This window comes from Aulonocara stuartgranti (genome assembly GCF_965226115.1).
Source record: "Aulonocara stuartgranti genome assembly, chromosome: 23".
Taxonomy (NCBI): Eukaryota; Metazoa; Chordata; class Actinopteri; order Cichliformes; family Cichlidae; genus Aulonocara; species Aulonocara stuartgranti.
This window is the reverse complement of record NC_138958.1, coordinates 40,119,159-40,144,213: the sequence shown is the minus strand read 5'-3', so window position 1 is coordinate 40,144,213 and position 25,055 is coordinate 40,119,159. Positions and strand designations below refer to the sequence as shown.

At 41.2% G+C, this 25,055-nt stretch overlaps 3 protein-coding genes across 8 annotated transcripts; all 3 read right to left on the bottom strand.

The window, feature by feature from the left end:
• Positions 1 to 830: 830 nt before the first annotated feature.
• On the bottom strand, positions 831 to 10,894 carry retreg2 (reticulophagy regulator family member 2). Its single transcript, XM_082524121.1, has 9 exons — positions 10,412 to 10,894; positions 9,871 to 9,974; positions 9,242 to 9,272; positions 8,755 to 8,884; positions 6,279 to 6,363; positions 6,032 to 6,169; positions 5,666 to 5,754; positions 5,011 to 5,146; positions 831 to 3,669 (listed from the first exon to the last, which is right to left on the bottom strand). The coding sequence occupies exons 1-9, from the start codon at positions 10,663 to 10,665 to the stop codon at positions 2,903 to 2,905; spliced, it is 1,734 nt and encodes a 577-aa protein (XP_082380247.1). The 5' UTR covers positions 10,666 to 10,894; the 3' UTR covers positions 831 to 2,902.
• An 811-nt stretch (positions 10,895 to 11,705) lies between these two features.
• prkag3a (protein kinase, AMP-activated, gamma 3a non-catalytic subunit) lies at positions 11,706 to 18,342 on the bottom strand. Of its 6 annotated transcripts, XM_082524126.1 has the most exons (13): positions 15,597 to 16,489; positions 15,454 to 15,493; positions 15,153 to 15,253; positions 14,953 to 15,034; positions 14,808 to 14,866; positions 14,430 to 14,490; positions 14,287 to 14,341; positions 14,077 to 14,203; positions 13,822 to 13,987; positions 12,553 to 12,590; positions 12,296 to 12,442; positions 12,016 to 12,208; positions 11,706 to 11,895 (listed from the first exon to the last, which is right to left on the bottom strand). In XM_082524126.1, exons 1-12 carry the CDS (start codon positions 15,612 to 15,614, stop codon positions 12,092 to 12,094), a joined length of 1,011 nt encoding a protein of 336 aa, XP_082380252.1. In that variant the 5' UTR covers positions 15,615 to 16,489; the 3' UTR covers positions 11,706 to 11,895; positions 12,016 to 12,091. The 6 variants fall into 6 exon arrangements, with proteins under 6 accessions (XP_082380252.1, XP_082380253.1, XP_082380249.1 ...); XM_082524127.1 differs by lacking the exons at positions 15,454 to 15,493; positions 15,597 to 16,489 and adding an exon at positions 17,998 to 18,342 and having other exon boundaries at positions 15,153 to 15,251; XM_082524123.1 differs by having other exon boundaries at positions 15,153 to 15,251; positions 15,454 to 16,491.
• Positions 18,343 to 18,630: 288 nt separating this feature from the next.
• On the bottom strand, positions 18,631 to 24,798 carry cnppd1 (cyclin Pas1/PHO80 domain containing 1). Its single transcript, XM_082524122.1, has 8 exons — positions 24,543 to 24,798; positions 23,948 to 24,050; positions 23,581 to 23,662; positions 23,357 to 23,477; positions 23,106 to 23,234; positions 22,951 to 23,012; positions 22,710 to 22,827; positions 18,631 to 21,852 (listed from the first exon to the last, which is right to left on the bottom strand). The coding sequence occupies exons 1-8, from the start codon at positions 24,603 to 24,605 to the stop codon at positions 21,208 to 21,210; spliced, it is 1,323 nt and encodes a 440-aa protein (XP_082380248.1). The 5' UTR covers positions 24,606 to 24,798; the 3' UTR covers positions 18,631 to 21,207.
• Positions 24,799 to 25,055: the final 257 nt, after the last annotated feature.

Genomic DNA, 25,055 nt, shown 5'->3' with positions numbered 1-25,055 from the left:
AACAGTACCATAACCTTAAGAAATAGGAAAAATCAAGCAATGACCTGCAGAAATACATCTGGCTCTTCAGTCCAAAACATCTACTGTTCACTGAAGCCTCATCAGAAATGTCTCAGTGGAAGGCCGGCCTCATTAAGCCATTCTTAATAATGAGAAACAGGGGGAAAGGATGAGGTATGCCACATTACACAAGAACTGGACTGAAAATCAGTGGCAACAGGTCTGATAGAGTGATGAATCCAAATGTGGAATTATGGTAAAAATGATCAATAATATACAGTATACTTAAGGTCACAATGAGTGTTTACACTTATCTGTAAAACACAGCGGAAGTTCTGTCATGGTTTGGGCTGCATTTCGGCCAGTGGTGTTTGAAAGCTTGTTAGAAATTTTGGAATTATGAACGCAGAAAACTATCATGAGATTTTGTTCCACCATGCAATACCATCTGGAAAGTATCCGATTAGCGAAAACAGCTTCATTTTTCAGCGTGACAATGATCCCAAACTTGGATCGGCCTCCCCAGAGCCATGACGTCAACATTACTGAAGCAGGATGGGATCATCTTGGTGACAAATGGAAGTGCCTTGAATGTCCTCCATTGGAGAACTATTCCTGAAGACTAAAGAAATAACAAGAAAGCTGTCTAAGAGAGTTCAGCATGTGCAGAAGAATAAAGGTGGTCATACCAAATATTGACGTTCAAGCTTGTTATATACTGCATTTCCATTTATGTTTGCACAATACTGTAACAGACACTCTTAAAAACAGAATTTGAAGACCAGTTAATGATTAAAGGTAGTAATCCAGATACGTGTCATTGCAACATATTAAGTTTGTTTCAGTTTGTTCTTTTATTTTCACATGTGCAGTTGCAGTTTTATATCACAGTCTGATCACATTAAACCCGTCCCGCTTTGTGAAACACGTCCAGAGGTTATATTTTTAGACATAAAAGATCAAACTGAGTACTTTATGGAAAAAGGAGAAATTAGAAAATATATTCCTTTTTTTAAATTTTACAGTTCAGTAAGTTACTTTTTTTTTTTTTTTTAACGTTTAAGCAGGATTTTAAACATAAATCACAGTACTACCGTACACAAACTAGTCAGTTAATATCGTTCTCTAAAGCCGACGTCACCGCTCACCGTCCATCTCCACGTACAGATGGTTGGCCTTTTAAAAGTAAGGACACATCAAAACGTTTACTCTCCTCACTGATAATGAAATATTAAACAAGCTGAATTTAATGCACTCTTTAAACCTGAAACATTCAAACTGATTTTTTTTTTCTTCTTCACAAATTGTGCAGTACTTTGTCAGCCGACAAGGAGAACTTGAACAGGGTGCCGTTTTTACATGCAGAATGTACACTTTTTGCATTTCTACACTATGCACAAGGAGGCGCTGACTGAAAAAGAGGAGAAGGTTAGTACAAATGCAGTGCACTACGACAAGTTGGGGGAAACAGACACATTTTGCGCAATGGTATGTTCACTTTGTACAACCCAACCCTGAGACTTGGATGCTGAGTGGTTCACAAGAGCAAAATCGGCTTTTCCATACAGTCGAACAAGGTGCTAAATTTCTTGTTGATGATCTTTTTTTTTTTCCCCCATCTTGTTTTTGAATACAGATCCCAAACATTGGCCCAGGTACATGACGCAGAATGACAGTATTATTCCCTACAAGAACAGAAAAAAATTCTGCTCTAGTAAAACTGAAAAATCAACCTCAAATATTGATGTTAAATACATGCGTGATGCATGGCATGCATGAACTTGTCATGGCACAAAGGAGGTTATTTGGTAAATATACAGATCCCAGTAATCACTGTACAAACAGTACACGGGCATATCTAACAGGTCTGTAGATAAATAACAAATTCAATTACACGTGGATGTATGAAATTAAATCCTACTTACAAATGTAAATAAAAATGAGGCATTGATCACACAGAGGAAACTTGGGAACACTTCTCTTATCGTGTCACGTTAAAGAACTCGCATGTGGGTAAAGATCTACTGGCTGTCAACATCCAATGAAGTCAGAGAATCCGTTTTCAGGCAACGAGTGAAAAAACCAGCAACGACTGAATGGGAATTTCTAACTTTGAACCCTAAAGGTGTGGACGCGGATTGGTGTCGTTTTACTCGTCTAACTGTGGGAATGTGCAACTACGATTCAAACCTGGTGTTGTCGTTAAAACATTTACATACAATCTTTATATGGATAACCAAAGGGATAAAATAGACTCTTAAATTCCCCCTCTGCTTTAGTTATAAAGTTTCATCGACTGACCATTAAATTAAATAATTTATAGCATATATTAACAGTTAATCCAACATTCCAACTCTTCCTAACGCCACCTATATAGATAGACATCTGCCTCTGAATGAAAAAACAAGGTGGATGCTTTTAGCCGTGGTACAAAATAAAGGCATCACTGTTGTACTAAAGAGACTGAAATCAAACGTGTTCTTAAAAGAAAAAAAAAAAGTTTCTAAACTTTTAATTAAAGCCGCAAACCTGCTTTTCATTGAATACACTCCTGTCAGGGGAGCACTCAGCATAACACAAAACCTCTTTACTATAAATGCAATATGAAATGGTGCATTTAATTGTAAAGTAAAGCTGTGTAATTATGAACGCTGCCCGATAGAAGCTAATGATGGTCCTGGTGTAGACACGACTCCCAAGACTTTAACAGACTCTTCTGACGTGAGGCTATAAAAGCAGAACGCACCGAGTATCTCAACCATCTGCCACACAATCACTGACCAACACCCTTTAACTCCAAACTCATTGATAAATGGGTTTTGTATAGCTGTATGCATGAATATAATGTTGTTTTAACATACAAATAAAAGCAAAACATTGGGGGAGGGGCGCAGCAGGGCAGCTATGACTGTGGTTGATGCTGAGGGGATGGAGGTGTGTCTGGAGTTTCTCCCGCCACCTGTCCTTCAGGGCTGATGTCCAACTCCTCATCCAGTTCACTTTGGTCCAAAAGCTCAAAGTCCTCTTCCTCGGTCGGAACTAGTGTGTCGTCGGGGAACTCCTCGCCGGTGCCACTTTCCGTTGTGATCGCCTCATCTGGTTCCTCGTCAGGACCGAGCTCCTCTGCCGTGGTAACTGTAGTGTTAGCAGTGGTGTCGGCAGGTGTCTCCAGAGCGCCCGGTGGGGTTTCGCTGGGAAGAAACTCAGCCAGAGAGGGCTCCTCGCTGGCCTCGCTGGAACGCAGCAGGGCTGACAGAGTGTTCTGCACGACAGTGGAGATGGCAGTGCTCACTATCTCCTCGCTCAGGGCCTCCAAGGAACGTTGTGCACCCTGGGTGACTGCAGGCTCTGTCTTCTCTCCTCCCCCATCCACGCCCGCCACAGGCACCGCGCCCTCTTCGCCCCCAGGTGGTCGACCGTGTCCGTTGAAATGTGTGTTCACAAAATGGAGGGGGGATGCTAGGTGCTGGATAAGGAGGCTGGCGGGGCTCAATGGTTCCCCTTCGGACTGAGTGTCAGCCTGGGCTCCCTCTGCCTGGCCTGAACCTCGCAGAGGAAAGTGAAGCAGACTTTGCTCAATGGAGGGGAACTCCTCCACTGAGGGGAACTCAGGGAGATCCCGCAGGTACGACTCCTCTGGGTCACTTTGTAAACTCTGCTGGTCCAAATCTGCAGTAGGCAAGAGACAGTATAAAACCATAAATAAATGCAAGTCGTGCACATTTAATTTTCACAGTGATATCTTAACGATGAGAGGATGAGGTGACATTGCCCTTATGATAACAATCTGATGCACAGAAGCACGACAATCCAAAAGGAACACTCGCCCACATACTGTCATACTTTCTTTGAAAAGAGCAAAGGAAAGACACTCGGTCTGGCCAAGAGAGAGTTTTGTTGTTTTATTTCGCTAATTCTGTTGGTCTGCATCTCTAAAAATTTGATACTGGTGAATGACATTGCACAGAGCAGCACACACACCTCTGCACACACTCACTATCCAAATTTATTTCTTATATAGACCTCTTCAACTGCTTGTTGACCTAATTATCTAATCAGCCTGTCCAACAGTATCAACTCAATGAATTTAAGCGTACAGACATGACCAAGACAACCTCCTAGAGTTCAAACTGAGCAGAATGGGGAAAGAAGGTGATTTAAGTGACTTTGAACATGGCTGTTGGTGCCAGACGGGCTGGTCTATTTCAGAAACGGTTGATTTACTGGGATTTTCCCAAACAATCAGAGAGTGGGCTGAAAATGAAAAAAAAAAAATCCAGTGAGCGGCAGTTCTGAGTGAAAAAAGAAACTTGAGGACAGATTCCTTTGAGCTGATAAGGAGGCAACAGTAACTCAAATGACCTCTCGTTACAACTAAGATATGCAGAAGTGCATCTCTGAAAGCAAACATGTTTAGCCTTGAAGCAGATGGGATACAGCAGCAGAAGACCTCGTCAGGTGCCTCGGCAGGTTGACTGATATAGAAGATTAGAAAAATGTTCCCTAGTCAAATGAGTTTTGATTTCTAGTGCCACAAATAGAATGGTGGGGTCATAGTTCATGTGAAAGCATAGATCCCACATGCCTTTTATCAGTGGTTCAGGTCAAAGATGGTGGTGTAACGATAATATTTTATTAGCACGCTTTGTGCCCCTTAGTATCAACTGATCATCATTTAAACACCACATCCACATGTGAGTACTGCTGCTGACAATGTCCATCGCTGTGTGACGACACTGTACCCGTCTTCTGATGGCCATTTCCAGCACGATAACTCGCCATGCCACAAAGTTGAAATCATATCAGACTCAGTTCTTGAACATGACAGTTCACTGAACTCAAACGGCCTCCACAGTCACCGGATATCAAACCAACAGAGCACCTTTGGGATGCAGGGGAACGGGAGATTCAGATCATGGATGTAGCAGCTGTGTCGTGCTGTCAACTTGGATCATAAAAAAATATATATATAGCTTTAATCAAAGTTCAACATTGACACATGACAACTACCTTCAGAGACGTCGGTGAGTTGAGGAGTGGTGGCTCTGGACACCGAGAAGCCTCCACTCTCCAAGATGGATGCCTCTTCATCTGACAGCTCAGAGTCTGTGATGGCCATAGCCAGAGCCGTAGTTTTCACATCCACCTGACCAAAGAAAACAAAATAAATAAAATAATGACGCATTATTTTCCACATTTCAAAACCTGAAAAAGATAAGTATAACCAGACTCCTCTGGTTACTCCACATGCAACAAGTTTGAATTTATTACAAGGACTATAACCTTCATAGCTCGTAGAAGTAATCCAGATTATACTAGTTTGTTTATTTTATTACGTTTGCACCATGCCCTGCAAGTGTTCATTCACAGCATAGCGACTGAATACCTGACATGACACTGTCAGTTACTGAACTGAACCGTGTACTTTCTGCTGTTGCGCAAATGGAATGCAGTTGTACTGGAAAGATAATCCTTCAGGTCATTTGGCACAGCGCAGAGCTCCATTCCCATCAACACGTCACCACATTCATAAAGGTCGGTGCTGACTTCAGCACACTGTGCTGCTGCTGCAGCTTCCTCTGCTAGTCTTACACTTTAAAGCGGCACACTTGCATATACGTACTCTCTGTGCATTGTGGGTTGTGTTGCAGGTGTGGGTCCTTACCGTTGGAGCAAAGCAGGACAGCTCCTCCTCGCTCTCGCTCTCCGTTTCAGCTCTGGGCTCGTCCCCCTCCTCTACCTCCTTCTTTATCTCTGTTTAAAACCCCCCCACACACAAACACGTGTTTTCAACATGCCATGAAGGACACCACAACAACAACAACAACAAACCACTAAAGGAAGTGATTCAAAGACAGCGGTATGAGAATCAAGTAACCAAGGGAAACTGCGGCTTTACAATGGCTCCTTTTGTTTGTGTGTGCAGAGCCCCTGATGTTGGGTATCGCTGAGAGGACAAAGAAAGGTGAGCTACATCGACGCCGACTTCACTTGAAAGCACGTTGCGGCTGAAAGTGGCTCTCTCACTCACTCCTCTTGTCGTGTTTGCGGTGCTCCGTGTCTCCCTTCATGCTGTAGTCCAGTTTCATCAGGATCGGTTCCAGACCGGTGTACATCCTCTGGATCAGCTCATGGTACACCACCAGCGGCCACAACAGAACGCTCAGCGCTGAAAAGCAGCGTGGAGAATGAACATGGGTTTTTTTGTTGTTGCCGTTTTAATTACTGCACTGACTCCTATTATTACTCACTGCCAGACACCCTCTGTTATGGCTCACCTATAATATAGGAGATCATGATTCCTGGTACGTAATGTCCAACCACAGCCAGAACAAAACAGCCACTGCACATCATCACACAGAACTGGAAAAAAGAGAAAGCGAGAGATATCTTCAGTGTGTGCTGTATTTATGTCATAGAGAACACTTTACTATAGCCGTTTCTAAAAGTGGGATAGTTTATATCACTAGCATTACCAATCGGTTAGTGTGATGCTATTTATATAGTTGACTTTTCCCCCAAAACACCGCTGAAAGGAATAACAGCACTACTCATGAGTTTTATTTTTTTAAACCCATGATTAAAAGGTCCTGCATCCGACATGTACTTATGGAAATGCATCCAAACACTAGTAAAGCTGTGCAAAGGAATCAGGTGATTATTACAGTGCAGCTCAAAAACACTGGCTGTGTGTGTCACTTCACTCGCCTCACACAACGCCCACAATCCTATTTACAATTCAGTCTTTATGATGGATATTAAGTTGTAACGACTGAAGATAATTCACTGTAATTAATGAGGTTATCGACTTTGTGCCACGTGTGCAAATACCTACAACTCAAAACTAAAGAGAAAGACTTCTGCAAACAGCTGGAAGCAACAGACTAACTTCACCACAGGGTAACGGTCTCATTTTCATTAGACACATCTCTCTGTTATCTGAGCTCTGTTATCAAAACATGTCAAGTTCTGGGTGAAATGTGGCCAAAGCCTAATATTGGAGATGTCATGTTCACTGCAGGGGGGAAAAAAATCTGTTTACCACAAAGGACTGATTCTACGAGACAGGTTTGGGCAGAGTAGAATGATGAGAAAGAAACTGGAAGCTTTTTCAGTTATTTCTCCAAAAGGATCCAGTTTTTCAGTTAGTTGAGCAACTCGCTCAAGAAGGGAGAACAATCACAGTCTAATCTCGTGCGTGTCTATTAACTGACACAATGGCATTCTTTAAGAATTGTGCCGTGTTGAAAGTAATGTGTAAATGTGACTAGATTTACCTTGGAAGTCCGCCATTGTGAGTTTTCCAAAAAGTAACCAAGGTGCACTTTCAGACATATTCTAATTCTGTCATATGATCGAAAACACTTTAAAAGGACATTTAAGGAGTTGTTTAATGTGTTGTTAAGCCTACATTACTTGTTTGAGATTCCCAAAGTCCAATGTCCAAGTCATGTGTTCGTTTTTTTTCTTGCTGTAGTCTTGCACTACAATCAGACTCATTTAGCGAGAGGAAAACGGTGAAGGGGAGGAGTGGAGATGTGGACGTTACTTTTATTTTTAATGTACAAAAGCACAAGAACATGATAGTGAAGTGGAAACTGTCTCCAGGACAGAAACAATTGCATTATGCTGCTAATGCAACATTGTCTCTTTGCAAGACCTGCACATACAGCATGTTAACACAAAGCTAGCCAAGAACCCAGAGGGACGTTATAGCTGAGTATATGCAGACCTCAGCCCAGCAGCTAAAACCTGAACTTCATCAGGTAACAAAGGCAGCAGTCAGGCTTGCATCTGGACACATTTCTACAGCGGAATCATTGTGGCAGTTGCTTAAAAGTCTCTTTGGGCTGGTTTTCAACTTTTCTTTGTGTTGTTGGCTTTGTGTTTACACATAAAAACTAAAATATAAAGATTGTGTGTGTTTCCTTATTCGGACAGGGATCTGGGCTGATGTGATGAACTGTATCCTCACCTTTACATTGTAAGTTGCTGATTATGAGTGTGTGTTTAGGGGCGTTTTATGGAGTAACAAGAAAGTTAAAATAATGAGTAGTGTAATGAATTACTTTCTTTGAGGAATAATTAAGTAATATGCTGCATTACTAAAAGTAATAAGCAATTCCTAATACATTACTTTTGTTGTGTAACAACCCCAGCACTTCTCATGACTACGCTAAATTTGCCTCTCCTTATTGACAGTCTTAGCTTAGTTCATCTTAAACCTGAATATGAATCTCAATCCTTCAAGTAATGAGGCCAGCATATATACAAGTAGTCCCATTGAGCTTCAGACTCCACTAATCACTCAGATACTGAGCGGATATCCCTGACAAGGTCATCTCAGGGATACAGCTCTCAGAGGGCCCCACGCACCTATTGTTCAGAGATTTTTTCAGTTCAGGGTTTTCAGTCAGAAAGTTGGCTTGAAGGGTGGGTGGCTCTAAAGTAAGTAAAGTTTCAGTGCACAAACTGAGAGGAACTAAGAACTAAGTCCCACTGTAATACATTATACAAGTACTATTCTGAACTTTGTAAATAATCATGCAAAGCTCGTCTGTTAAAGTCTGAGAATAAAAATACAGAGCTGGAAAGATGGCTAGAAGAATTGGCTTTTTTCTTAAAAAGAAAGAAAGAAAGAAAAAAAACACAACCTGACAACAATCGCATAAACATTTATACTTGGACTATTAGAGATTCACCCCAATAACATGTGTGCATATGCGTTTCCATGGTCACACCAAAGCACCGTACCTTGCCATGGTTCTGTCGTTTGTACTGCAGCATCTCCTGCAGATACATGCAACAGGTCAGATAACTCTCAGCCAGGTGGTGGCTGAGCTCGGGGATGCTGAGCAGACGCTGCTCCGCGCTCATTGTCTCACTATGATCAAACAAGAACACACACGCACACACGGGAAGAAAAAAAAATTCAACACCTGTGACGGACACAGATCTGTATTTGAAGCAGTTCAGGCTGTACTTATGTTAGCAAAGGTGCAGGTTAGGATTTCATGTTTGCGTAATGATGATGGAGGGAGACAGATGCACACAAGTGAACACAAACACAACACACTAAATGAGGCAGGGAGCCTGAAATTAATTATAATCACAGAGTGTTGTGTGACAAACGGGTCATAACATCCTACATGGGCAGACTTTAATGGATGACTTTTACACTACATTAACACAGGAAAAATCACTGCTTAAGAAAACAAAATCAACTTATTACACTACAAACCTTTGTGCAGGATGAGCGTCTACATGTTGAACTGTAGAAGAGACACAAAAAACAAACAAAAAACAACCCACAATTAGCAAAGAATCTGTCGAAACATCTTTTTTTTCTCCTGCAACCCCAGTTCCACAAAAAGTTGGGCCGCTGTGTAAAATATAAACCGAATGCAGCGAGTTGCAAAAAGTTCCTCCAGCTGTTTCTTTTTAAGGACCGCTTCCTTTTAAAGCCTTTTCCTTCCCCTGTCCCAACAGTTGTGAGACGCGTCGCTGCCATCAAACTCAAAAGGAGCTCATATTTTTCCTAAACATGTTTCTACATTCTATTGTGAATAAAATTGGGCAGATTTGCAAATCACTGCATGCAGGTTTGGTTTGCACTTTCAAACAGCATCACAACTTTTTCAGATTTTAATGATTCTCACATTGAATATTAACAGAATTTTTTCAGCCTTGTAACATATTTTGTGGATGTTTGACTACTCAGTTAAAATAATACCAGAAATCACACGATGTGTGTGAGTGGAGGAACAACTTCAACTTGAATAGAATTTTAGCTTTGTCAGCAATACCTGACAGACAACATTACGCGAACTATTAGAGGAAGGCATCATTGTGATTACTTTGAGACCTTACCAGTAATGATGGGTAACTTGGGCTTCCATCTCTCCAGCAGCATGAGCCCCAGCAGGGACACGCTTATCAGAAACAGAGGCCGCAGGGAGGTGGAGGACAAGATCCTGCAGAAACACAAACACACTCATGTATATAAATTCAAATACGGGGAATCTATTAAAGCCCTATTGCTGTGGTTGAATATGAGCCAAGGGAAAGTAATCAGACAGCAAACTGACAGCTGGTCAACCAGGCCTGAGCCACTCATCTTTACGTCTTCTCTTGAATTGCGGTATTAACAGGTGTGACACCTCAAAATAACCTTTATCTATATAATATAATTCCTTATAGTTAGCAGGGAACATATGCCGTGCCGAAAAGGAAGTTTAAACTGGCTTGCAACCTTCGTTAGCATTAGGCTAAAGACGTGGGATTAGCTAACTTATCTTGACATTCACTCGTAATACCCTCGCTGACGTTAGCCAGATAGCTAACAATGCACTCCAAAGCAGCCTTATCAGTGTGAGAGACAAGCGTGATTAAACGCAGACTCGACGTTTACCAGAATAATGTGTTCAGTGTCAGGGCGACAAAGATGCTGTACAGCGGCCTCTCCCAGACCAGCAGCCTCTGCACCCACAGCAGCAGGAGTTCATACTGCGATAGCCAACCCTGAAGACGCTCCCGCAGGCGAACGAGCTCCGGGTTTCCGTCCCCGCACGCCTGCTCCGACGTCCCCGCAGGGAACAGGGCCTCCAGGCCGACCGAAGAGGAGGTAACCGAGGGGCGTCTTCTGGCCTCCTCTCCGCTCGCCATGTTTTCCCCACTTTGTTATGTTGTTTTGGAGATCACGGGGTATATGGAAAGATGAGGGTCAAGCAGGGCAGAGTGAAAACGATAAAGCTTCCGGTTAAAACTTTCAAAATAAAGTGGGTTGATAAAGAGCAGCGAGTACAGTCGCGTCTTTCTGTCAAGTTTATGTTAAAAGAAAAATTGACCTTGCTTCCGAGAAGACCGCCATAAGATATTCTAATAATAATAAAATGACTAAAATAAAGGTGATACTGAAACGTGCCGTGAAACTCTGATAGCTAAATTTAACTAAACGGAATAGAAAAATGCAAAACTGCAAAAATAAATAAAAAAAATACATAAATAAACGCCAACTTATACCTGAAGTTATACAGATGCATTTCCATTTCCTATAACAATTGCACAAACACTTGATTATGTTTTGTGTATGTGTGTGTGTGTGGGTGCAGACTGTGACCTGCGAGTGTATTTTATTTTGAAGGTAACTCCTCTTCCGATCCCAGTCCGTCGCAAAGACGGGTACACAGATGGGCGGACGGATCATACGGCCCGTCAACAGAAAAAATAGAGTCACGTGTTTCCTTGTTTACTGTGTAGAGAAGACGGGGTTAAAGAAAGCCAAAGAGTACCACCCCGTGGTTAGAGATACTGATTGTTACATTTTATACAATTTTAAACTATTAAATTTAACGTTTTTTTTTATCAAGATTTCCTCACGCACGTGCTTATTTTCGTTTCATATTAGTTGTTTTTAGAAAACAGATTATTTGTATTTGCACATGACAGAATTCTTTTTTAAATAGCAACGCTTATAAAGATTAAACAGATTTAAAATTTCATTAAGAAAAAACCCAAAGGAAATTAGACTTGAGGAAAAAGAGCTTTTGATGCTCACAAAGCAGGAGATGGATATACAAAGTTATCAGAGCTTTTTCAAGTATCAAAAACTGGAGTGACTTGCCACTGAAAATCTGTGAGATAAATTGAAGGCCAAATACTTGAGGTTTTTTTTTAGAGGCGAGGCACTGAAAAGACAACACAACAAGCTTAAATACAAATTTAATTGAGAAATGTTATCAAAATCAGTAAACATTTACTGATCAAATGCTGCTTTGTGTTGTGGAGCTGTGCAGATGCATTGAGGCATTAGGGTCCAGAAAGCATATAAACAGCAGTAGAGTTGGGGATTATTTCTTCCTGGTATGAGGGCTCATTTCAGTCACATGCCAATTTCTGTAAAACAAAAAAGAACATTTGTAATCACACTACTTAGAATTGATCTTGGGAGTATGTAGAAAATGAAACAAAGCATCAGTCAAACAGCACAAACACAAAAGAGGGTCATGAGCCAACCTGCCTGGGTGCACTGCCAAGACTCAAGCCTACACAGGTGCTAAAGGAGGGGAGGGGGGCCCTCTTTCCCCTGGTGCTAGGACAAGAGGGCATCAATACCTGCAGGGGTTAAGACCATTGCCTGCAGCAGGTCAGACAGAGAGATGATGCCTTTCACCACATCAGCCCTGTCCACCAGGACCAGCCGATGGACCTGGGATAAGCACAAAGGACTTTTCTTTTATTATCCTTTGACCTCATAATTTCACGATAAATCTTAAAGAGGCTGAAAAAAGTCTACCTCAGCTTTAACTATACGGTCTATAATGGTTTCCAAGGTTTCATATGGATAGCACTTAATAACTCCCTCAACGCAACATATCCGCTTTTCAACAGCCTCCTGCATCGTCATGTCCAGATTGTTGTAGGTCTTCTGGGCTGCTAGGTTCTGCAATGGATCAAAAACGGTATCTGGGAAAGTGTGTGTGTGAACAGTGCTTTGATATTTAAGGAAAATAAGTGGAGTGATAAATATAGTCACGTTAGATTTGTACTTACAATGACATCAAATCTTGAGTAGAGTGCCACCACTTTGCCTGGGAAAACAAATAGTTTGACAATGTAATAACCGGGTTACAAGTCTAACAGTCTTTATTGTTATAGTTTTTTTCTGTCATGTGTACACTGTTTCAGTGGTGGATACACATTAAAGCATGGCCAAAGTGTCAAATGAGGGGGGTGTCATGGTCCCTGGGTCTTGGATCCAGGGCTTTGTGTTCTTGGTGAGGATCACTTATGTTTTAATCGAGCTGTTTTGGATATTGGTATAGTCAATATTTTCCTTTGGAAATTATTATACCGTCTGTTTAGTCTCTGTTTATCTTCTTGTTCTTCTAGGTTACGCAATGTTTTGTTATCGTGCTTTGTGCTCCCTTCCTGTTCCTCCGGCATGTCCCTGGGTCTGCCTTGTCACTCTGTGTTCCGTCTCCCTGGCTTTCTGATTTCCTCTTTTGTATTTCCATTTTGTTCCTTCTACCTTATCTCCATGTTTGTTTATCTTCTATCTCTTTGTCAAGTTCCTATGGGTCTCTCTGTGTGTGCCCGCGTTTATTTTGATAGTGTTTTGTGTGCTTCATATTGTTTTAATTCCCCTGCTTTGTTATCCTGATTTGTTGTGGCTGTCTTCCCTGGTGTTTCCCCATCTTCCTAATTACCTGGTGAGTATTTAAGTCCTCGGTTTCCTGCTGGTCATTGTGTCCTCCCTTGCACACTTCCTTGAAGGTTTGTAGTGGTTGGTTTTGATCTGGATTATTTTGTACTCAGTTTAAGTTCTGCAGTAAAGCTGTTTCTTAGAGTAAACGTAGTTTCCAAGTCCTTCATTTGGGTCCAACACACAGTCAGCCTTGATAAGTGTATATACAAGTGATCACTGTGAGCCAAAAGCTCAGGCTTCAGACTGGCGTAAATTATTCTTTCCAGTAGGGTTTTCTTCACGGTATGACATCATATACAGTGGATGTCCCTCAGGACTTACCCATCTGCTGTTCAAGCTATTGTTTACAAGGGGCAGGCAATCAGAAGCATCAATCTATCTTTGGATTGTGGGAAGCACAGGGAAAGCATGCAAACTCCAAACAGAAATGCCTCTGGCTGACTGCTCACTTCAAACCTAAGACCTTCTGGCTGTGAGGCAGCAGTGGTAATGACAACGGCACCATCTCAATATAAGGCAGATAAGCATTATTGTGACCAGTGAATCGTGCAGAGCTACTCTTGTGGTTTTGTAGAATATATACATGGTGACAGCGACAGCTGAGTATAATGTACCTTGTTCATCCACCACTGGCAGCGCAGACACCCGCCTCTCCACAAATATAGAGAGGGCATCATAAAGCGATGCAGTTTGCTGGACAGTGGCGATGTTCCTGAAAGTTCCTATCCCAAGTTCCTGGATCGGCCTCTTTGTGAATGCAGGCTTGGGAGGTTTTTTCCCCTAAAAAAATCCAAACACTCATATTTGAAAAACAAAGTATCATGGTACTCAAGGCTACAAAAAACATCATAACTAAAGCTTTTGCTCACAAATATATGGAGGAACTTGAGGATTCTTTTGTGGGTCAGAATGTGCAGGACATTCCCAGACTCTGGATCGATTACGGGCAGCCTGTGGATTTTGTATCTGAGTAAGGAATAGATGGCTTCGAAGAGGCTGGATGGAGAAGAGATAAGAAGAGGAATGCCTGCCAACTGGAATTTGAAACAGAGGTGCCTCAGAGTGTTGTGTCCACTCACCTGGCCTCTGGAGAGATACTAATGAGGAAGTTATTGGAATACTGCAAATAAACATCTAAACAGAAGAGGAGAGAAACGGCTCAGATGAATTTCATAGACCTCTGGGCACAGATGATGCCATTCATTCCTGCTTGCATATTTACTTCGAAGGGAATCACCTCTCCATGTTTCTATCTTGTGGCTCTCAAGCTCATACATCTGAACCTTAAAAAAACAAAGACGACAGGCATTTTTATAGTTGCTAGCAAGAAAATAGGAACTTTTCTGTCATTTAATAGTTTATCTGTCACATGGGTGTAGTATGAATGGCTGTGCGGGAGGTCTTTATCCGTAGGACAAGTTGTAAAATTTACGAAAGTTAAAAGTCAGAAATGTATGCCCTCTTTCACATGTTTCTAAAACGTCCAGTGGGCCAGATTGGAGTTTTTCCTGGGCTGATTGTAGCCCCGAGTCCTTTGTTTAACTCTACAGTAGGGGCGTCCAACCTGAGTGGCTTCAAACTGTGGGAATTTAGTGCTCACCATGGGGGACTTGTAATAGCAGTGAAGGATGTTGATGAAATCTGTAATAGTCAGCATACCTGTGGCAGAGGAGGATTCACATTCCCATTATTACCAGTGAGTGAGCCCAGTCTACCATATCTGTCCCATTAATCCGTCATCTTACCCACAAATCTCTGCAGCTTGCTGTCCCATAGTGGTGCAGCCCTCAAGCCATTTGCCACCAGTGCATAAAAGGCTTTTTTCACCTTTTGGGGTTAAAGATTTTTCAGTCAGTGATGTTTTACAGGTAAATAACACTACTCTGTGACAATTCAATATGAAAGTCTAGATGTGCAACAGCTCATGGAAAAGCTTCAGGCTCACCTGTAGTGTGGTATCAAATATGACCAGTTTACAGCTGGTTGGAATGGCATCATAACAGCGGTGACTTTTCATGAATTTCATGTAGACTGTGGCATCAGCCTCTAGGAGAAAATACACCAGCTGGTCACAACACACTGTTTGAACAGGGTTCAGCAGTTATAGACGAGGACATATTCATGCGTGCACACACACAGCTACAAAATTAAGGAAAGTGCTAACAGCACAAAGCCAACAAATGCAAATACACATATGCACATTTCCATGCACAGATCCAAACCCAGACAACTGCCAGGCATTGTACCTTGACTCTGTATTTCCTGCTTCTTTTCTGGGAATGACACCTATAACATATATCACTGTCAACAAAATCCCCATGGCTACTCATTTCCTTGGTTTCAAAAATATTATCAACCTCCCAGACACCCCCAATCATATACATTTCACCTGTGAACGAGGCTCCATGACTCTGTCTTGTGTCCATGAAAAAGTGGTTTTCAAAGCAGGAAACTGAGACCGTTTGTTAGCCTTTTCTACAAAGCAGCTGGGTCTATATTAGGAGTTCTCAAATGGTATGTGTCAAGCCAGGAGTGTAGGGGAGGGGTAAGAGAAGCTTGGCATAGAGTCAGGGGGGAGGGACATCCCATATTCAACCAAAACCAGACATCTGTTTTCCCCCTCTGTAAAAATGCTCATCCAAAACGTTTATCCTGGCCCTTAAAAACATGGAATAGCTTTTCAACTGTTATGGGATCACTTAGTGCAATCCCATAAACCCTCATTTCTTCATATTTTGCCAGGAAAGTGTGATATACAAACATACTTATATATATATATATGGAAATACAGAATATAAGGCAAAAATAGTTTGTACAATTCTAAGAAGCTCGAAAGTCAATATTTGGTCAGTATTAGACTACCGTTTATTCAGTCTGAACTCTCTTAGGCAGCGTTCTTGTCATGTTTTTATGTAGTGTTCAGGAATAATTCACCAGGATTCTTGAAGGACATTCAAAACTCTTCTTTGATTGTTTCTGCCTTTTCTTCTGTTCTCTGTCAACATGATCCCACGCTACTTCAATAATGTTGAGGTCCGAGGTCTAGGTAGGCGAATTTATCCGTGTGTTTTCCTACCCAGGTACGCTTTTACTGCATTGGCAGTGTGTTTGTGATAAATGAACCCACTGCCAATCAGACACTTTTCAGATGGTATTGCACGGTGGATTAAAATATGTTCCATCAATTTTCACCACATATCCAACACCACTGGCTGTAATGCAGCCCCAAACCATGACAGAGTGTTCTGCACATGGCTATAGATACTAACTGTTATACCTCTTTCCTGACCTCCTCCATAAATACTGAGGATGAGTTGAACAAAAAATAAATAAATAATTGAAAAATCAAATTTGTTCCCCTTCACTTGTCAAGTTTCCTCAAATTTTTAAGGATACACTGCACCCCCTGCCAAGACATTTCAGGTAAGAGCTCTTTGGGAATTACCCCAAAATACCATTTAATACTAGGGGTGCAACGATACACAAAATTCACGGTTCGGTTCGGTTCGATACTTTGGTGTCACGGTTCGATATTTTTTCGATACAAAAAAATGTTCATGCATTTTTAATTTGTCATTTATTAAAATTATAAATATATATTTTAACTCAAAAGTACAGTTTTTAAATTTAACCCTAACCCTTGTGCGTGTTTTTTATTTTGACAGCGAATGTGCACCTGCGGACCACTTATGTGCAGCCCTGGTTATTTAGCTCGTCATATTGCAGCCACAGAAATTCTTTTGTCCATGAAACCATAAAGCTGCACTTTCTTTTTGCCTTATAGTCTGATTTGTCATAACTTCTCCGTTTTGTGGTAAGCTTTTCTTTGGCTGTCACTTCTTCACCCTGACCTGTCTTATTTGGCTCAGCAGAACTAAAATATATATCCTGCTGCTTTTACACGCGCACTCACATAAGCTCAGCGATTCTCTGCGCGATCAACCTCTCACATGTTTAAGCTTGCTGCGGGAGATTTCACTTGTCATGTTTGCATAGTAAGCTAACAATTAATAAGACGATGTCAGAGGAATTGGTGCACAAATTATCATCACTCACAGATCAGTGCTGTCGCTCTCTATACACAGTTCGCACGATTGCAAAGTGAAAGCAAAAAAACAAGCGCAAATTCAAACGCAACTTCAATATGTCACATATTGACAGTGGCTCACCGATGCCAATGACATAATTACCCAGCTACATTTCTGAAAGAATGCAAAAGCATTGACATATATTTTCCTACAATAGCCCAACGGGCAGGGAAGAGAAAGATTTTGGTAGCCCGACTGAAAAAAATCGCTAGCCCCAGGACGTCGGGCTAGCGATATTGCAAGCCCTGTATCTGATTGAGGAATCATGCATCTTTGGAAAAGAGAGTTTATTACAGAGAAATGTCTCTTTCCAAAATAAAAGCTATACTATCCGCTTCTTCTGGGCTATATTCTCAGCAGCATAAGGAGAATCATGTGCTAACAGCTGTCTAAATGACTCGGCTAAAGTTAGTAGCATGCTTGTTGTTTTTGTCTTTGCACTAGGATGATGTCGGCGTAAATGTGCAGTCATATTCGTTGTGTTCCCACTAGTGCTTTCAGGTTAATCTCGTTGAAATGACCTTAACGCCACAACACGGCAAATCTCCGTTAACGAGCTACCGCCGATCACTCCGTGCATGGGGCTAGACGGCCAACACCTTAACGAGCTAACTGCGCTAACACACTAGTTCACACCAATGTAATTGAGCATTGCATGGCACATCCAACATACTGTTTTACTTTAGTCCATGACTCGCTTACCTTCAGGGTCATACGTCACATGAAAACCAAAATAATTCCAAACGCCAGATCTGAATGAGGTTCAATTTGCCTGTTGCAAGTAGAGCTTAACTTCTGTCTCGCTAGCTTGCCCTGCGCTCTTCCTTCTGACTATGCTGTCTGTGTTGAGCGCTCAGTGGATCTGGGCTCGACAGTGCAGCCTAGGCGGAGTAGTCGAACACAGATTCACTGAGCGCTCAACACAGACAGCATCGTCAGAAGGAAAATTGATAAAAGAAATTACAAATGTTGTATTGTTCGATACATATGCGTACCGAACCGAAAGCACTGTATCGAACGGTTCAATATCGATACGAATATCGTTGCACCCCTATTTAATATCTGTAAGAAGAAATGGGAATAAATAGTGTGTTTTTGCAGTAGGCTGCAAACAAAGTGACTCAAGTTGTCTGTTATGTCTAGATACAACATTTGTTAATTCCTTGAGTTTGGTGCCCTTATTTAATGCTTGGGACATTGGTCAGAAGTGGTTTAGTCTGTTTTCTCTCATTTAAAGGTTAAAAGTTCAAACATACAACAAACATACTGTTTCACATTTACTGAGATTCAGCGTGGCTTCATTGTATGTTGACACAGAATTATATACAAAGTATCTCAAACAAATGCGGTCTTTATTCTTTTTTTTGCTACACATTTTACATTATTTGCATTTTATAACATGTACAAAATTTAAGGGGTTCACGATCCAAAGTGTATCAAATTCAAAATTCAGATCAATTTGTTAAAGGTTCAATTACAAAGGAAATGTAGATTTGTAGCGGTGTAGATAAAAATAACCATTTCCCCTCTGGTGTTGAAAACATGACAATAATGCAGTAACAATGCAAGATGATGTTCTACATCAATGAAAATGGAGCCAAAAAGTGCAAATCTCCCGCAACAAAGGAAGGTTGACATTTTCCTTTAAGACATTACATGCAAACAAAAAAAAAGCTAGAGACTGCATGAAATCACAGGAACACATCCTTTACAAAGGTGTTCCACCTGGCTAAGACCCTGTTACAGGAAAGTGACGTAAGTATTATATTTTGTTGCCATATCACATCTGGTAAAACAGAAAAAAGACAAAAATCAGCCACCATAACCAGAATATGTGGAAACGGTGTGGCATGTGACAGTAACACAAAGACACGGTTTCAACTGTCTGGTCTCCTGTCCAACCATTTCTCTTCCATGATGTGGAACGTTCTCAAACCTAGAAGACAACCGGATTTTATAACTAGCTATCAGTGCCAACAGTATGTGTATGTGAATGACCAGTGTCTATTGCAATCCTCAAGCTGCATCAAAGAAAGGTATATGGCTACACGAAACGAATATGAATAAGAAAATTTAGCCTGGTTTAAGTCCCTTCTTCATTAAAAAAATAAAACAACTTACTATGAAACTTTCAACTTTCATATATGCTTGGTAACCACCACACACATTCATTAACCTGCCAAATGTGAACAGCTTAACGTGGACATGAAACACTACATATATAAAAGCTAATTTACACCATTGAGCCCTGCTCTCAAAAACTGACATAGATTTAACTCTGTCTGTGAAACTGGCTTTAAAAAAAAAGTGCCCAAATTGAAAGTTTTTAGAATATGTTTAGCGCCATCTTGTGTGAGTACAGAACGTTGTGTCACTGTAGTTCATGTAAGCTAACTGGTAACAGAAACAGTAATTAAGGGGAAAATAAGGACACTTAAAATAAAAATCAGTTTAAGGGGATCACTTTTGTGCTGCCCCTGGCTGTAACAATGAGATTTATGTTAGAAATGAGGCTATACTTTCTACTTTAACTCTCCATCTCTTAAGATGTAAATGGCTCGTTGTTGTTTGGCTAGCTGCACCGAATGGGAAAATCCACCTGCTAGCTGTAAGGGCAGGTTTTTAAAGCTCTTTATAAACGAGAATAGTGTGGAGGAGAGCCTGTTTGAGTCAGCTGGAGGGTGTTTCAGCAGACCGACGACCGGAAGTCAGAAACTCTGATTTTTCCTCGTCTGGTCGTGTGTACCAAGCTGCACAATCAGCTGATGTGATCAGCATTATTTTATGCATTTTTTAAAATCTTACAAGTGAGGAAAAGTAAGTGAAGGAGATTGTAATGTGGATGTAACCTGTGATATAAACTGTTTAACTGTGCTTGGGAAAAGACAGGACATTTTATTAGATAAAACAGCGCTGATCACATCTTGCAAACATCTGCTTTGTCAGCTGATTGCACAGCTTGGTGAGAAAAAGCTGTTGTGTTGGACTCCAGTTTGTCAGTCTGGTGATTCAAACAGGCTCTCCTCCACACTGTTCTCATTTATAAAATGCATCAGAAACCAAAACATAACAACTAACAGGTGGAGTTTCCTGTTTTGCGTGCAGCTAGCCAAACTACCTAAAACCACTTACTGCTTAAGAGACAGAGAGTGACAGTGGAGTCGATTTGTTAGCATGAAACTCATTGTTGCAGCCAGTGGCAGCACAAAAGTAACCCCCCAAACCGATTTTTAGTTTTAGTGACCCTGTTTTCCCCTGAGTTATTGGTTCAGTTATTAGTCAACTAACATAAACTAATGTAAGTCTTTTTTACTGCAACCAACCCGACGATATCACGGTCTATATTGACACAAGATGGCGCTAAACATGTTTTATAAACTTTAACTTCACTTAATTCGTAAATCCAGCTTAACAGACAGTATTACATCCATGTCAGTTGTTGAGAGCAGGACTCCATCATGTAAATTAGCCTTTACACATATAGTGGTTCATGTCCACTTTAAAAATTACCGCTGTGACACAGCAACTCGGAACACATTCAATTCAAAAGCCCTACAACAGCAAGCGACAGTGGCGAACTCTTAAAACAGAAGGGTGATAATGTGAATTTAGTTGCTGCAGAGAATTAAATGAACCAAACTTTACAACACTTGTGATTAATCAAGCATTGTGGTATTTGAATTGAATCAAATTTACCCTGCAGTATTTAACTATATAGAAATTTCCTCCATGTGAACCTCTTGGAAAAGTGCCCAACTCCTCTCGTCTTTTCTCCTGTATTCTAGATCTGGAAATGTAAAAAACAAAAAACAAAAAACAAAAAACAAGCCTTGAAGCAGTAGATGAGTGACAAAAACAATGCTGGTTTCATTTCCAGAGTCCATTACTACAGGATGAAAAGCTCTGCCATTTCTAGCCAGGCATAAGCAGAGCTTGGACTTTGTCAACTGGCAGCATAGACTTTGGGTGGCAAGGTCGCAGCTGTACAGGAGGAAAAATATCTAGATGAGAGTCCACACTTGGCTTGGTAGCACCGAGGAGGCTGGAGGAGAACCACGACAAATGAGGCTGATGGTTTTCAAAGGGGCTGTGAGGGAGGACTGATGAGGTGTTTCGAAGCCCGCAAGCAAGAGGAGGGAGTGTTGCGAGACAGCCAGGACAGATGAAGGACACAGGAGACCAGGTCTGGGAGGCTTCCACATCAGGTTTCGTTTCAGGATGTATATGACCCATCGAGGCAAGCAGGGAACCCCAGAGACACAATACAGATGTTTGTGTGGAAGATAATGGAGGCCTTTGACTGTGGTGTTGCCTGCTTCCAGGTGAGCCAGTCTGACGGTTAACACTCTTGTTGGCCAGAACACAACAAGGGAGGCGGCGGGCTGAGGAAGAGGTTTCTGGACTCAGGTTGGAAGCCAAAAAGTGGGTCAGGCTGATCTCATCTGGTGGAAGAAGAGACTGGCCTCCTCTAGAGAGACTGAGCTGGTGAATCACAGCACTGGTGGCAATAAGGCCAGCCACACTGGTTAGATAGACCAGGCCAAGCATACAGGATACCTGAAAATGAATTGAGATGAAGTCTTATGATGAAACGCAGAACTGCATTAAGGAAAACCCATTATGTTTTCTTTATTTTCTGTCACATATACACTGCTACAATGAAGAACGCTGATATTTAATAGGCTCAAAGTTTAAATAATGAGGTCAACCTATGTATATTCACTATGAACCAAAAGAGACGGTACTCTTGGATGTCTACGATGGCAAAGAAAGATATTCGTCAGCTCAGGCACACAGCTCAACGAAGCCCCACCTACCTTTTCTTCAAACCATTTGTTTGAGAGGTGCAGCCAATCAGACAAAGAGTGGATTTAAGGGACAGCAAACTGATGGCTTATTTCAGACAAGAAATTGACTGAGTGCCCACATGATGGCCCATAAGAAGGTAAAAAATATCCAAATAGCTTTTGCCCCCTAAAGAGCAAGGGCTATACTAAAACTTTGATGTTTTATGATGTTTTTATTGTAATACGTCAGCCTGTTATGGGATCATTGTGACATCGCAGGGCATTGTATTGAAAAAATAAAAAGTGTGTTAAAGAGCTCTCTCCATGCCCTTTAACTTTGGGGGGAAAAAACAGCTCAGAGAAACCATAATGAGTAATGCGTTATATTAAAGTTGACCTTGGGGAAAAAAAAACAACCGGGACAGACAACCAAACAAACTGATCCTAATATGTACTTCCTTCCCTTCGAGGAAGAGAAAATATGGAACTGGAAATGGGCATAAAAGGTCTCCTTCAATACTTTGTGCACTTTGCTTGGTTGTAAAACTATAAAATGGATCAATTAAAAAAGCACTTAAATATAAAGGCTAAATATTAACGTTGTAAAAATATGTGTCCTCTTCCTACCTTAGTAAAGTGCTGGTAGATGGCTGTGAGGGCTTGACTCCATACAGAGTGCTCTAGCAGCACACAGAGGTCAGTGTAGCTGAACCAGCCGCGTTTCATCCCCTGCCGCTCTGCAATGCTGGAAATACACATCACAAACAGATATATTTGAAATGAAAGGCTTTAATCAATCCTGTTGTGTTTTGTAGGCTAAATGTAAATTCTTGTAAATGCTGGATTTTAGTGTTGAGTTACAACAAACCTGGTCTCCAGTTGACTTAGTAAATCAAAGAAGTCATTCGGGTCAGCGAAGAGGCTCCACTCCTTGAAGATATGACAGGAAGGTTTGGACACATCATTTGAAGCAAATGTTCGTGCAGGCACACCTTATTTACACACGCACACACAATCACTTACAATGGCGTTCAAGAAGTTCATCTCCAGGTTGTTGACAGTTTTGACATCCAACTTCCCAGCTGCTCCCCATTCATCATTGAACACCTCCTCTTCTTCACCTTCATCATACAGGTACTTGCTGGCAACCATCTAAAGCATGAATAAAAGTTTACAGTATTTCATGGCACTATCTCGACATTATGCTGGCTTAAAAAAATAATAAATCATAACAAAATCTCACTTAGAATGACATCTGAACCCTAAAAACATACCATGGAGATCAAGAAGAGGTCAGAGGAGGAGATCTTTTGGAGGTATTCAGGGTTTCTATGTCTAAGCCTTTCTATGTAAACAAGAGCCAGCATCATGGCACACGGAGAAATGCAGGCCTCCCTGAAACAAAAACAAATTGTTTTAGGGACATGATTTAGGGAAAATCGCCCATTTCTAAAAGAATGAATAATATCTGTCTACCTTTACTTAGTACAGCACAAACCTGGCAACATGGGCAGCATACTTCTTCTGGAGCTTTCGTATTGGGCTTGGGGCAGACTTTTGGAAGATTTCGACGGCAATATCTGAAAGCAGAAAGTCAGAAAAAGTCAAAAAGAAAGCGGGCTCCAAGTGTGATTTTTATAACCCTCTTTTATCAGTGGTTCTGATCATTTAAAAAAAGACATTGTTTAATATACAAACTATGCTTTAAGCACCTGAAATAATATTAACAACAACATTAAACTGTCTTATAATAAGTCAGAAAGAAGAATTCATCCGGAACAGATTACTTCTAAAGCAGAGCCAAAAACTTTATATGTATAATAAATTTGGCTAAAGCTTTAAGTGACAGTAGACGCTTTGCTTACCTGTAACAGGGCAGGAAAGGGCATCTAAAGAAACATCATTGTCCAGGCCATAATATAATCGCTTTCTCACTCTTTCGGTCAATTTCTGGTGTCCAGGAAGAAACTATACGAAACACAAAATCCCAAATTAGGTATATTAGCTTGACTATTATGGAAACTGTTGGGTGAACTTAAGCTGCTAGGCGATATCAACAAAGAAAAATAAAACAATTAAAAATGATACAAAAAATTAAAAAAACAAGCTTAGCATATTTAAACCAATGCTAAAATGCTAACAGCAGAGAGTAGCTCTTGTTTACCATAACTGCTGCTAGGCTTGGGCTGGCCCGCAGCTCGTCGGCGGAAGTCTAAAATAACAGCTACCACTAGCATTATGCTATCAACGGACGCTTGCTTACCTTAAGGTTTTTAAGATTTACACATGGTAAGACTATTTGTACAGGTGAATACGTATCACACAGAAGAGTAAAGCATCTGTCTTCGCCTACTCGGCCAATATTTTGGGACAGGAGCTTCAAAGTTTACTCGCATAAGTCAGCTAACGCTAGCTAAAGCGCCTAGCCTTAGCTAGCGTGGTGTTAGCTCAACAACTTACCGTGAACTCTTGGAAATCCGAGAACTGAAATGTATTCTCGTTAAATAAAGCGTCGAAATCCATATCTACGACAGGTTAAACATTAGTCCGCCAAATAATGAGAAAAGGACAACTTGGCCTGGCTCCCTCCTGTTTGGTAAAGCTTGCAACGCCCTGACTGAGGGACACAGACGGTGACAGCTGAAACCTCCAGCTGTTTCCCTCTCTTTCCGGGCACATACAGATGCTGGGACTCCAGGGGGCGCAGTCTGCCGCTGTTACGCGAAAGTTAAATGCAGGTCAAAAGTTTTTCTTCCATTTCGTCCTATTTTATTTCAATTTTTTGAGTATATATGGCCCATTTAACCCTTCGATGAAACCACAGCCTCAGAAACTTGAATTGTTGTTATTGTAACGGAGCAGAATTCACTGACATCAAGCCATCAGTTGCAAAAAATTCACATGGTATGGCATGACTTACCAAAGATATACAACTCAGTTAATTCATTATAACACACAGTCCAGCCCATAATA

Bases quoted from the DNA above. Each gene is read 5' to 3' on its own strand.
- retreg2 (XM_082524121.1), bottom strand. From the start codon at position 10,665: ATGGCGAGCGGAGAGGAGGCCAGAAGACGCCCCTCGGTTACCTCCTCT. The intron at 8,885-9,241 runs GTTTGTAGTGTA...GTTTGATCATAG, and splicing joins GACGCTCATCCTGCACAAAG to TGAGACAATGAGCGCGGAGC. The intron at 3,670-5,010 runs GTAGTTGTCATG...TGCCTACTGCAG, and splicing joins ACTCACCGACGTCTCTGAAG to ATTTGGACCAGCAGAGTTTA.
- cnppd1 (XM_082524122.1), bottom strand. From the start codon at position 24,605: ATGGATTTCGACGCTTTATTTAACGAGAATACATTTCAGTTCTCGGAT. The intron at 23,235-23,356 runs GTATGTTTTTAG...TTCATGCTTTAG, and splicing joins ACCTCTTCTTGATCTCCATG to ATGGTTGCCAGCAAGTACCT. The intron at 23,013-23,105 runs GTAAGTGATTGT...CATATCTTCAAG, and splicing joins TGAACTTCTTGAACGCCATT to GAGTGGAGCCTCTTCGCTGA.
- prkag3a (XM_082524123.1), bottom strand. From the start codon at position 15,633: ATGGACACAAGACAGAGTCATGGAGCCTCGTTCACAGGTGAAATGTAT. The intron at 14,867-14,952 runs GTAAGATGACGG...CCTCTGCCACAG, and splicing joins CAAGCTGCAGAGATTTGTGG to GTATGCTGACTATTACAGAT. The intron at 14,204-14,286 runs GTGAGTGGACAC...TTCTCCATCCAG, and splicing joins AGTATCTCTCCAGAGGCCAG to CCTCTTCGAAGCCATCTATT.